This window comes from Phyllobates terribilis, unplaced genomic scaffold (genome assembly GCF_046119375.1).
Source record: "Phyllobates terribilis strain yellow unplaced genomic scaffold, ASM4611937v1 Scaffold_5__5_contigs__length_657084704, whole genome shotgun sequence".
Lineage (NCBI taxonomy): Eukaryota > Metazoa > Chordata > Amphibia > Anura > Dendrobatidae > Phyllobates > Phyllobates terribilis.
This window is the reverse complement of record NW_027362765.1, coordinates 13929983-13943352: the sequence shown is the minus strand read 5'-3', so window position 1 is coordinate 13943352 and position 13370 is coordinate 13929983. Positions and strand designations below refer to the sequence as shown.

General features: G+C 41.4%; 1 protein-coding gene across 1 annotated transcript in view; it reads right to left on the bottom strand.

The window, feature by feature from the left end:
• Positions 1-3390: 3390 nt before the first annotated feature.
• The window catches only part of LOC141270502 (uncharacterized), a 37241-nt gene continuing 27261 nt past the window's right edge, over positions 3391-13370 (bottom strand). Inside the window, exon 7 of the mRNA XM_073680509.1 lies at positions 3391-8859. Within this exon, the coding sequence (XP_073536610.1) occupies positions 7013-8859 (1847 nt within the window). The 3' untranslated portion in view covers positions 3391-7012. The remainder of the gene's footprint in view (positions 8860-13370) is intronic.

Genomic DNA, 13370 nt, shown 5'->3' with positions numbered 1-13370 from the left:
CACTTTAAGTAGCTTTTCTCATGATTGCATACACCTGGCTATGAAGTTCAAAGCTCAATGAGGTTACAAAACCAAAAAAAGTGCTTTAGTAAGTCAGTAAAAAGTAGGTAGGAGTATTTAAAGCAAGAAAATGATAAGGGTGCCCATACTTATGCACCTGTCAAATTTTGTTTGAATGCAGATTGCACATTTTCTGTTAGTACAATAAACCTCATTTCAAGGCAGAAACATTACTGTGTCCAACAGTTATTACATATATCAAACTGAAATAGCTGTTGCAAAAACACCAATTTTTATAAAACATTAAGCTTAAGATTAATAGGGGTGCCCAAACTTTTTCATATAACTGTATATACACACACATACTTTTTTTTCTGTTTTAGGTTGGGGTCCCAATTACAGCTATTGCTATGGGACCTGTGATTTCCATCTACTCCACTGTGTATAGTATGTGTAAAGGATAATAGTGTATAATAAAGTTGTTATGGATGTGCGGTGCGTCAGTTTCTCTATAGTGATGGATATTTATTGTTGCTAAAACTGTGATAAGCTTTTCACTTTAAACCTTTTTTAAAGTTGAATGTTCAGGAGATAGGGGAGGCCATCAAGAGATGGCCTCCCCCATCCCCCGGGATTGGGCAGAAATGGGTCTTCCAAATGGACAATGACCCGAAGCACACTGCCAAAATGGTAATAAAGTGGCTTAAGGATAACAAAGTCAATGTTTTGGAGTGGCCATCAAAAAGTCCTGATCTCAAATCCTATTGAAAATTTAAGGGCAAAGCAGAAAAGGCAGGTGCGAGCAAGGCGACCTACACACCTGGATCCGTTACACTAGTTGTCAGGAGGAATGGGTCCAAATTCTGACCAACTATTGTGAGAAGCTTGTGGAAGGATATCCCAAACGTTTGACCCAAGTCATTCAGTTTAAGGGCAATGGTACCAAATACTAATGAAATGTATGGAAACTTTTGACTTTGCAGTAAGTAATAAAAATACCTTAAAACATTCTCTCTCATTATTCTGGCATTTGCCAAATATTAAACATTATGGTAATCCTAATTGACCTAAAACGAGAAAGGTTTATTCTGATTTCATGTCAGATACTGAGAAAAACATCCATATGTGTCTTTTTATATATAGTGTAAACTTCTGGTTTAAACTGTATGTCTGTATATTCTACACCATATATAACATAAAATTTATACTGGTTGACATATATATACCACCGCCATACTCTGTGCTTTTATTGACATGTTTGCAGAAACCTCAACCATTATATTAGGTGATTTTAATAATTACTTACACCTCTATTGGGATAAATATCATTCGTGCACAATTCGCGAGAATGCGCAGCCAACATCTCTTGCTAGATTGGTGGAAGAAATGTGTTATGTGGATGTATGGTACAAAAAAAATCCTAAAACTAGGCAGTACGCGTGTCATTCAAGCTCCGATCACTCTCTATCTAGAATAGATTTGGCGATTGGGAACTCATTAGTGTTACCATATATACACTCATCTTCTTATTTGTCTAGGAGTGTATGATCACTCACCTCTCCGAATCAGCCTCTCACTAGGTAACGTAGACAGGATTTCTAGAGCCCCATGGCGCCTTAACCCCTTCTGGATCCAATTAATAGGAGGATCTCTCCAAATGAATATATTGGAATATTTTAATATAAATGAGGATACAGCCCCCATTCATATAATATGGGACGCCATGAAGGCGTGTGTGCGCGGATTATACATCACAGAAATCTGCACTATGAAAGCAAAAACCAGAGAGTGTACCAATAATTTGACACAGAATCTTGCTGATGAGGAAGGTAGACCGATGGTAAGCCCAACGGAAGAGGCAAGGATTGCTCTTGGAAGGACACAGACAGCATTAAAGAAGCATTTGATGTCCCTTGCATCTAATAAGCGTTTTTTTTTATTAAGCAAAGATTCTTTGCAGAAGGAGAAAGTGCGGGACATCTCTTAGCTACAATTATTAGGACTTGGGGCATCTGTCAGATAGCCAGTTTAACTTTAGATAGTGGGGAGGTGGTAAAAGAAAATAAGTATATCCTAGAAGCTTTGTGTGATTGCTATGCTAGGCATTATACTCCAAAATTTAACCCAATGATAGAGGATATAAAGAAATGTCTTGCTGATATTTCCCTCCCTGGTATGACTGATGAAAATAGAGAGACATTAAATAGTGGTATATCATTAGAGGAACTGGAGTAGGCGTTAACTCAAAGGCAATCTGGACTGCCGGGAGATGGACAGCCCGGAGAGTTTTTTTTAAGATGTATGCATCGACGCTGATGCCTCATTTGTTGAAAGTGATTGAGGAAGCAGAGAGGCAGGGTTCGCTCCCTATGTCTATGAGAAAGGCTATAATTGTGCTAATTTTAAAATCTGGAAAGGTTTTAACTCTTCTGGAGTCCTATCGCCCTATTTCTCTCGAGGTTGATATCAAATTATTTGCAAAAGTATTGGCCAATAGGTTATCCCGGGTGATACTGACAGTTGTGCATGAAGACCAAACAGGATTTATCCCACATAAAGCTTCCTCTATAAATATTAGGCGTTTGTTCCTGGGTCTTCAGCCTAACTCCGGAAATCCGCAAGGAAGAGCAATTCTGTCATTGGACGCTGCCAAGGCCTTTGACAGCGTGGAATGGAACTATTTAGTGGGCTGTCTTAGCAAAAATGGGATTTGGGTCTAGATTTATTGAGTGGATCAAGTTATTTTATGCCTCTCCTAGAGAAAGAATCCCTGTCAATGGATGTATTTCTGAACCCTTTAACCTGGGAAGAGGTACTCAACAGGAGTGTCCTCTCTCCCCACATTGGCCATTGAGCCGCTGGTGGTCTTGCTTCGCTCCTCAGAAGAAATTGGTGGTGTTAAATGTGGAAACATTGAACAGAAGGTATCCCTTTATGCAGATGATCAGCTTTTATATCTAGGAGAGGGCCAGACTTTGATAATGCCGACCATGAATATAATTGAGGAATTTGGGAGGTGGTCTGGGCTTCAGATAAATTGGTCAAAATCAGCACTGCTGCCAGTGGATCCTTTACCGTCAGGGTTCCCTAATGTTCAGATTCCAGTTGTGAATAAGTTCAAATATCTGGGAATAATCATTAGTGTACGACCATTAGAATACAAGTCTCTTAACCTGGACACCTTACTGAGGCAATTTAGACTTACCTGACCTGGTGTCATCTTCCATTGTCAGTAAATGGCAGAGCTAATCTGATTAAAATATTAAAATGGTGTCAATGCCACAGATTTTACACATTTTACATAATGCTCCGGTATGGATACACAGACAATTTTTCAATAAAGTCAATACTTTATTTAAGGAACTCATTTGGAAGAAACAAAATGCGGGGCTTAGGGTAGAAATACTTCAGCGAGAAAAGGGAGATGGGGGCTTGGCAATACTGAACCCATGGGTATACTATATTGCATTACAAATACAACATTTTAAAGGGTGGGGGACAGAGGAGGATTATGAAGTAGGGGGTCGGCTGATGAAAGAGGTCACAAGATGGAAGAACCCTGTAGGATCCGTGGAGATGGGAAATTTCCAAATTAACAAACTGAGACACCCAACACTTCACTTGCCATGATTTTTAAAGTATGGGATAGAGGTAAACCACTACTGGGCATAACAGTATACGCAGAATATTATCCAGTTTGGCAAAATCCGGGCCTGGTTGAGTTACAGAAGCTCATAGGTTTTAAAGAATGGGATGATAGAGGAATAATGCTGTTGTCTCAAATATTGCAAAAAATGTACTTAAAAGTTTTGAACAAATCCAAAGTGAATTTAGAATCCCACATGGAACTTTTTATCAATATCTGCAGTTGAGGCATGCGGTTACAAAACAAGAAAAACTAGCCAGTATCAAATTGGACCAAAATCGTTGTCTCAATAATCTACTCAAATCTGAATCCTGATTTTTAGGTACAACTTTTTATTATCAAGATATGCTAGTGTTTGTAATAGGCAAATGCACATTTTGTTAATTTTATTTTCAGTGTTCATCTACGTTGTTACATCTATCAATGTTCTTTTGTTAATGTAAAATGAAAATATTTAATAAAAATTAACCTGATTTGGGAAAAGTATGTTTATAAATGCAAAGTCTGTGCCAGGGCTAAAGCCTCTCATCAAGCTCAGTGAGTTCTCTCTTTTCTAACGATGTACAGTCGCAGCCCTGGACCCACTTGTCCATGGACTTTGTCAATGATTTGCTTAAGTCTGGTGGTAATGCTGTCGTGTGGGTGGTGGTGGACCGTTTTAGCAAAATGGTTCTTTTCGTCCCACTTCAAAAATTGCAACTGCTGGGAGCTTAGCAACTTTGTTCATTTCTAATATCGTTAAAGTTTATGGTGCTCCCAAAAACATAATTTCTGTTTGAGGGGTTAAATTTCTAGCTAGTTTTTGGCATAGGTTTTACTCCAGATTGGGTATCAAGCTGTCTTTTCTCTCAGTCTATCATCCTGAGACTAATGGTCAAACTGAAAGATGAACCAGGAAGTAGAGCAGTATTAGGTATGTTCTGTCTCCTCTAAACAGAAAGACTGGGCGGAGTTACTGTCCGTTACCGAGTTTCCTCTAAATAATTAATAATAGGCTACCGAGACCTTGACTTTTTTAGCTGCATTAGTTTTCATCCAATGTTTGGGAATTTTTCAGGATTACAATCCTCCATGCCAGAGGAGAGTTTTTTCCCCAAGGTCTGGTGGGAGGTCGAAAGGGATCTTTTGGTACCTAGTGACTGGGACAAAAGAGATGCTAATCGCAGACATAGGAAGTCTTTGAGGTGGGGGGATTTTGTGTGATTGTCCTCAAAAAATCTGCGCTTTATGTCACGTCTAGAAAGGTTGCACCTAAATATGGAGGTCCTAATAAAATTATTACAATTTTAAACCCTGTGACCGTTAAGTTGCAACTTCCTATTGCCTGGAAAATAAATAATTATTTATATTCTTCTTGTATAAAAAACTTTTGCAGGGACACCTGGTCCTCAAGACATTGTTGAGGTTGGTCTGTGAAGCACTGTGGAATTAATGGCATTATATACATCAGTAAAATAAATAAAAAATAAATTTGGAAGGTTATTGGGAGTATGAGGTAGGGCGAGTTCTTGGTTCCAGGTGGGTCAGGTGCCGTCTGCAATATCTCGTTAAGTTGAAACATTATGGTCCTTAAGATAACTCTTAAGTTAATTCGGGGGATCTTCATGTGATCAGATAGACAGATTATTGGGTGGGGCTAGGGAAAACCCAGCGGTCATAGTACACGTTGGTACCAATGACAAAGTTAGAGGAAGGTGGAAGGTCTTTAAAAATAATTACAGGGAATTAGGAGAGAAGCTGAAGTACAGGACCTCTAAGGTCGTGTTTTCAGAAATACTGCCGATTTCACTAGAGTCACTAGAAAGTCAGAAGGAGCTTAAGGAGATAAATAAGTGGCATGAAGAAAGGGTTTTTTTTTTCATGGAGAACTGGGACAACTTCTCCGTCAGCTATAGACTCTACAATAGGAACAGGCTGCACCTCAATGGGGAGGGCGCAGCTTTGCTATAGAAAAAATGGTCAGGGGGATGGAGGAGCTTTTAAACTAGGATCTGGGGAGAGGGAGGGTAATTTTGCAAATAAGGGGATAGAGTAGACAGAGAGAGTTAGACAGTAAAGGTCAATGAGGATTTAGGTTTAGGGGGGCTGGGACATTCAAGGAAAGTAAGGAGGCAGGTAGGAGTAATAAATGTGCTAACAGTATTAACTGTCTGCTGGAAAATGCAAGAAGTCTTGCATACAAAATGAATGAATTAGAGACTGTTATGTCAGCCACAGATTACGATGTGGTGGGCATTATGGAAACCTTGTTGGATGAAAGGCATGACTGGGTGAAACTATAGAGGGTTACACTACATTCAGAAAGCATAGGAAAGAAAAAAAGGTAGAGGTGTGTGTATTTTCAGTAAATCTAACTTAAGGCCTGTGCTCAATGACTACATTCGGGGGGGGGGGGGGGTGCTTCGACAATGTAGAGTCAGTACTGGTAAGGGTATGTGCCCACGATCAGGAAATGCTGCGGGTTTGAATCTGCGTGTTTAAGCAGCATCAAACCCACAGCGGCCATATGTTACAACATAGTGAATAGGATTTCTAGAAATACCATGTCCACTATGCGTGCATCTGAGACTGCGGATCACCCGTGGACACTGACATGCAGCGTGTCTTTCGGGACCGCAGCATGTAAATTTCTCTTGCGGAGTCGCTAGTCTCGGCAAGAGAAATTTGACCACTAGATTGTACTGAATGCGGTAAATCCACAGTTTTGGACACACCAACAATAAACTGCATCCAAAACGCTGCTACGTCCGGATCGTGGGCACATGGCCTAAATGCACATGGAAATGGCAATAATGGAAAGCTGGTAATCGGAGTTTGCTACAAGCCTCCTGATATAGCTGACCATGTAAAGGATGAAATGCTGCAACAAATCTCCTGTAGATATATGTGATTATCAAATTCAAAGTAATTGTGGGTAAGGGTGAATTTTGTATGTTTCACCACAAAGGTGAAACTATCCTCCCAGTTTATTTGCTTTCCCTCCCAGCACCTTTTCCTTCTACCACTGTTAGGTTTCTGGGAGGTTATACTTGTTCCTTTTATTTTTGGTTCTCCTTAGCTTTCCTTCTTTGCCCTATATGAATGTGTTTTCATTTCTCACCCAGGGTTTTTGTATCTAACTTCACACTTCCTTTTTCCTTGTTGACAGTGTGTTGCGGCCTCACCTCTGGTTCCTCAGGAGGACGAGAAACCCATCAACGGCCTATTACGAAGTCAGACCCGTGGTGGGGTTTTAAGTTGTGCAGCTAGGGCCTTTCTAGTCTGTTCAGAGACCGGTTGGGTGTATTTGCGGCAATTTCCCGTGTGGGTTTTCTGGTTGCTATCAAGATGCGCTTTCTGGTTAGAACATTTTGAACATGAAAAAGGCTACTCCCCTGTGTGAGTTCTGTGATGTACGATAAGATTTGATTTCTTTGCAAAACATTTCCCACATTCTGAACATGAAAATGGCTTCTCCCCTGTGTGAGTTCTCTGATGTGAATTAAGATGTGATTTCTGTACAAAACATTTCCCACATTCTGAACATGAAAAAGGCTTCTCCCCTGTGTGGGTTTTTTGGTGTATAGCAACATCGGATTCATGGTTAAAACATTTCCCACATTCTGAACAAGAAAATGGCTTCTCCCCTGTGTGAGTTCTCTGATGTCTGATAAGATTTGATTTCTTTGCAAAACATTTCCCACATTCTGAACATGAAAATGGCTTCTCCCCTGTGTGAATTCTCTGATGTGTATTAAGATGTGATTTCTGTACAAAACATTTCCCACATTCTGAACATGAAAAAGGCTTCTCCCCTGTGTGGGTTTTTTGGTGTATAACAACTTCTGATTTCTGGCTAAAACATTTTCCACATTCTGAACATGAAAAAGGCTTCTCCCCTGTATGAGTTCTCTGATGTCTGATAAAATTTGTTTTTTCTGTAAAACATTTCTTACATTCTGAACATGAAAAAGGCTTCTCACCTGTGTGTGTTCTTTGGTGTATAACAACTCCTGATTCATGGTTAAAACATTTTCCACATTCTGAACATGAAAAAGGCTTCTCCCCTGTGTGAGTTCTCTGATGTTTGATAAGATTTGATTTCTTTGCAATACATTTCCCACATTCTGAACATGAAAATGGCTTCTCCCCTGTGTGAGTTCTCTGATGTCTGATAAGATTTGATTTCTTTGCAAAATATTTCCCACATTCTGAACATGAAAATGGCTTCTCCCCTGTGTGAGTTCTCTGATGTCTGATAAGATTTGATTTCCTTGCAAAACATTTCCCACATTCTGAACATGAAAATGGCTTCTCCCCTGTGTGAGTTCTCTGATGTGTATTAAGATGTGATTTCTGTACAAAACATTTCCCACATTCTGAACATGAAAAAGGCTTCTCCCTTCTGTGGGTTCTCTGGTGGCTATCAAGAATCACTTTCCATTTAAAACATTTCCCACATTCTGAACATGAAAAAGGCTTCTCTCTTCTGTGGGTTCTCCGGTGGCTATCAAGATTCGTTTTCCATTTAAAACATTTCCCACATTCTAAACATGAAAATGGCTTCTCCCCTGTGTGAGTTCTTTGGTGTATAACAACATTTGATTTGTGGTTAAAACGTTTTCCACATTCTGGACATGAAAAAGGCTTTTCCCCTTTGTGAGTTCTCTGATGTCGGATAAGACTTGATTTCAATGTAAAACATTTTCCACATTCTGAACAATAAAAAGGCTTCTCTCCTGTGTGAGTTCTCTGATGTCTGATAAGACTTGATTTCAATGTAACACATTTCCCACATTCTGAACATGAAAATAGCTTCTCCCCTGTGTGAGTTCTCTGGTGACTAACAAGATCTGATTTCTGGTTAAAACATTTCCCACACTTGGAACAGGAAATTCGATTCTCTGCTGTGTACATTTTTTGATGTTTAAGAAAAGACTTTTTGAGGGGAAGACTATATCCATATTCAGAATGTGAAAATGGCTTCTTTCCTTTAGGAGCAGTTCGTTTTTTAATGCCTGTTTTGTGACTATGATTTTCCTTAGTAGTCAGTAATGAATCAGAAGACAGGACCTGTTTTAAAGAATCAGATGACAAATCTTTGCTGTGAAGGGATGATGGTGTATCTGCAGTAATGGCATTCACTTCAATTGTATCCTGTGGAATCTCAAGATCATCTGATTTAAAAATTGAAGATGTTCGCTGTCCCTCTGATCTCCTGGTACAATCATCTGCTAAGAATAAAACCAATTATTATTTTTGAATAAAATATCCATAGCATGAACCAGTAGAGCATGGTGTTCAACTGTTTGTTCACTCTGCTTCCCAAATATGGAATAAAAAGCCACCAAATAAGTTATGTAGGTAAAAATAATACGAATAAAAACTTCTACTCATCTCACAAAAAACAAGTCCCTTCTCAGGTCCATCATCTGTCAGTGGAAAAACAGAAGTTTCAAAGGCTCTTGAGAATCAACATGGCTTCCATAAACCAATCCAGCAATATCCGCTCTTCCAAAGTCAAATCTCCCCCTTGCTTCTGAGCCTTGCAGTGTGCCCAAACCACATTTAGCATCCATGTATTTGGCATTGCTATAGTGAGAAGAACCCAATTAATTTACAGTGTGGTTGTGTCTCCTGAAGCACAAGCACAATCTGGGTACTAAGTGTTGGGCAATAAAATAATATATTTGCAATTTTCACTCTCCAACATCCAATGTGATAATTTCTGGAAAGTGGCTGTGTAGTCAAAATACTTCAATAGAAGTCACTACTTCTATAGATTAATTCACTGAGCGTTAACACTTCCAAAACAGAGTAACTTTCTGGGAATTTCTACTGCTCTGGTTTTCTGCCATTTTGCCATATTAGACTGGACATTCAGTGTCTCCCACTCACACACCACCCCCTCACCTCGCCCCCTATCTGTTGGTGCCCCGCAAGGTTCAGTCCTAGGGCCCCTGCTGTTCTCCATTTTCACCTTCAGTCTGGGACAGCTCATAGCTCTACCCTCACCTACTGTATCCTCACCCATCCCTTGTAGATTGTGAGCCCTCGCGGGCAGGGTCCTCGCTCCTCCTGTACCAGTCGCTGTCACATTGTGTTCAAGATTATTGTAATTGTTCTTGTATTATACCCCTTTTTCGCATGTAAAGCGCCATGGAATAAATGGCGCTATAATAATAAATAATAATAATAATAATAATAATAACAATAGAGTCTCACAGCTTTCAGTATCACCTCTATGCTGATGACACACAGATCTACCTCTCTGTACCCGATATCACCTCCCTGCTAACTATAATCACACAATGTCGGTCCACTATTTCATCCTTTCTCTCTGCTAGATTTCTAAAACTTTAAATGGACAAAAAAGAATGCATCATCTTTCCACCAGCTCATTCAAGCACCCCAACAGACCTATCAATTAAAGTAAATAGCTGCTCACTCTCCCCAGTCCCGCAAGCTCGCTGCCTCAGGATAACCCTAGACTCCGATCTTTCCTTCAAACCACATATCCAAACCCTTTCCACTTCCTGCTGACTCCAACTCAAAAATATTTCCCGCATCCGTACATTCCTTACTTAAGAATCTGAAAAAACCCTAGTCCATGCCCTTATCATCTCCCGCCTCGACTACTGCAACCTCCTTCTATGTAGCCTCCATTCTAACACTCTCGCACCCCTCCAATCTATCCTAAACTCTGCGGCCTGACTAATTCATCGATCCCCCGCTATTCCCTGGCCTCTCCCCTCTGTCAATCCCTTCACTGGCTCCCCATTCCCCAGAGACTCCAGTTCAAAACTCTAACCATGGCATACAAATCCATCCACAACCTGTCTCCTCCATACATCTGTGACCTAGTCTCCCGATCCTCACAAGATCTCCTCTACTCCCCTCTTATCCACTCTTCCCATAATCACATACAAGATTTCTCCCGTGCATCACCCCTACTCTGGATCTCTCTACCCCAACATATCAGACTCTTGTCTACCATGCAAACCTTCAAAAGGAATCTGAAGACCTACCTCTTCCAACAAGCCTACAGCCTGCACTAACCCTCGCTCCAGCATACCGCTGCACGACCAGCTCTACCCTCACCTACTGTATCCCCACCCATCCCTTGTATATTGTGAGCAGTCGTGGACAGGGTCCTCTCTCCTCCTGTACCAGTCGGTGACTTGTTTTGTTCAAGATTATTGTACTTGTTTTTCATTATGTATATCCCTTTTCACATGTAAAGCACCATGGAATAAATGGCGCTACAATAATAAATAATAATAATTAGGGCTTCTGCAAATGGTGTGTCCCATCTCCTCTGGGAACTGCTCCTGCGACGTCTGCCTCTGTCACCATACGTGGCTTCATTCACTCTGTAGGGAATTTAAATTTGTCATATTGGCAACCAAATGCCCATGTTGTCTACTATACGTAGGTGAAACTACTCAACACATCAGGGACCACATTGCCAGACACAAATCTACTATTGGTTGCGGCAAAACCTGGTTACCACTACCTCATCATTTCTCCAGCACCATGCATGCAGTATCACAACTCAGGTTCCAGGTGATCGAACAAGTACCAAGAAGAGGTAGTAACCATATCAAACTCCTTAAACAACGGGAGTGGTTCTGGATACACACCCTCCAGACACTGTCCCCCATGGGTCTCAACCGTGAAACAGATTGACTAACCTGATTATCTTTTTTTCAAACTAGATCAGCTCGACAGCCTACTCCTACTCCCCCTCTCCAGGGGAGTTACTCGAACCCCTTCCCCTCCGACCTTCTCCTCACCCTCTTACACACAGCTCGCATGTATCACTCTTGCAAACCTAATTACATACAAGATACATGGCCTCACACTGTATAGTTTCATACAGGACTCCATGCATTCCTTACACCCCCCTCCATTATTCCTTTAATCTAGGGCACCATTTGATCCAACCAACACAAGCAGTTTTATTCCCCCACCCAGATCAACCTCACTTTTGTCCCTCATCGATACACCATTACGACAACATAACAGAACTATTGCATATGACATACATCACATGCGCGGGCTGTGATATGTCCATAAGGGAGGACGGGCCTGCCCCAACAGACCCACTCCCCCAGCCACATCACCAGCCCATGACGCAACTTCCGGGGGGCGGGTTTGAGCACACACTTCCGATCCAGTGGTAATTGCGAAAACATACATAAACCCTCCAGCATAAAACAGAGACAGACACACGAGATGCAGGCGCGGGAGCGCCCGTTCACAGCTCCATTAAAGGTACACTCCCAGCACACTTTGTGCAGCCAGGCAAGCCACCTGGCAAGACCATATATCATGCTTCTATACTGATCTGTTTGGGGACCTGTACTCCCTATATGTCTCTGCCCTGTTACTTAATAAGCTTTATTACTTATCTGAGCGGGTACCTATATTCCTCATATGTCTCTGCCCTATACCCAACATAACTTTATACTCATCTATTTGGTGACCCATTTTCCTTATGTCTCTGCCCTATACCTAACTTCTTTACCACCTTTGCTCTATCATTCTTCTCCTTGGCCCTCCTCTGGCTCCTTTGCTCCTCCACTTAATCATTAATCTTTTTGCTTCCATTGTCCCATCTTTTTACCAATGACTTACCATGAGGCCAGAATATCAGCAATACTTACCTGCAGGACGGATGTCCTAGAAGCCGCTGAAGATTGTACTTTTAACTATCGCACATTCATGATGAGCATGTGAAAGGCTTATGTATAGAATTTCTGTAAATATGTATACGTTTTATTGTTTCTCTTTTTTCACAGAAACATTATGAATAAGACTCTGGCAGGGTTGAAATGTTAAAAATTATTTATGTCACATATCCCTGCACCTTTTTATGTCAGAGCTTATGTCTGAATCACTATATGTGAAATAAACTGTTTGCATACCAAAAGGATTGTGCGGTGAATCACTACGTACAGATATTCATTCTGCAGGCGGCGCTGGTGATGGAGGAGACGTCAGAACCGGAAGCTCTGGGCGGCGCAGGCTCTGTCCAGCCACTAAGATTAGGGTTGCTGTGACCTGTAGTACCATCCAGTCTGGCAGTGTGGGTGTGTGTGCTGTCCAGCTGGAGTAATCTGCTCCCTGCTTCAGCCATTTGGAAAGCACCACACCCTACTAAAGCTGGAAGCATATTGCCGGAAGCTGCCAGATACAGCCTTGTTCTCCTCTGGTTCAGTCCTCTGTGCTCAGCTCCCGGCTTGTGTACTTGTTTCCTGTTGTGGCCCCGGCCCGTTTACTGACTACTCTTGTGTCTTCTGATTTTGTATTTTCTCTGCCCTCCTGTTCTGACCCGGCTACCTGACTATTCTTCCTGCAATCTCACACCACAGAACAGCAGGTAACACCGTGGCCCAAGCCTAGGGGTCTCTGTGCAAGTCCAGATCCATTTAGAGGGATTAAATGGTGATGAGCAAGGCAATATCTGGGATCGGGAAAATGGAGTAGATAGCGCCAAGCCTGTTCGTGGTGGCCATCTTTTGAGCTGCCAGGTGACCAAGAACAGCGCCCCCAATACATTGTGTCTGCAAATTATTTCATATTCCAGCAAGATCTGCATTCAAATAGCTAAATGTCGCTCCTTCCCTTCTTAACCTGACATGTACCCAGATAGTAGTGCACAACCGTATCCAGGGTATTGTAAGATTCAAGAGAAGTTGGAATATAATTTGTAAGCTCCATTTGTTTCCTATTATCTTTT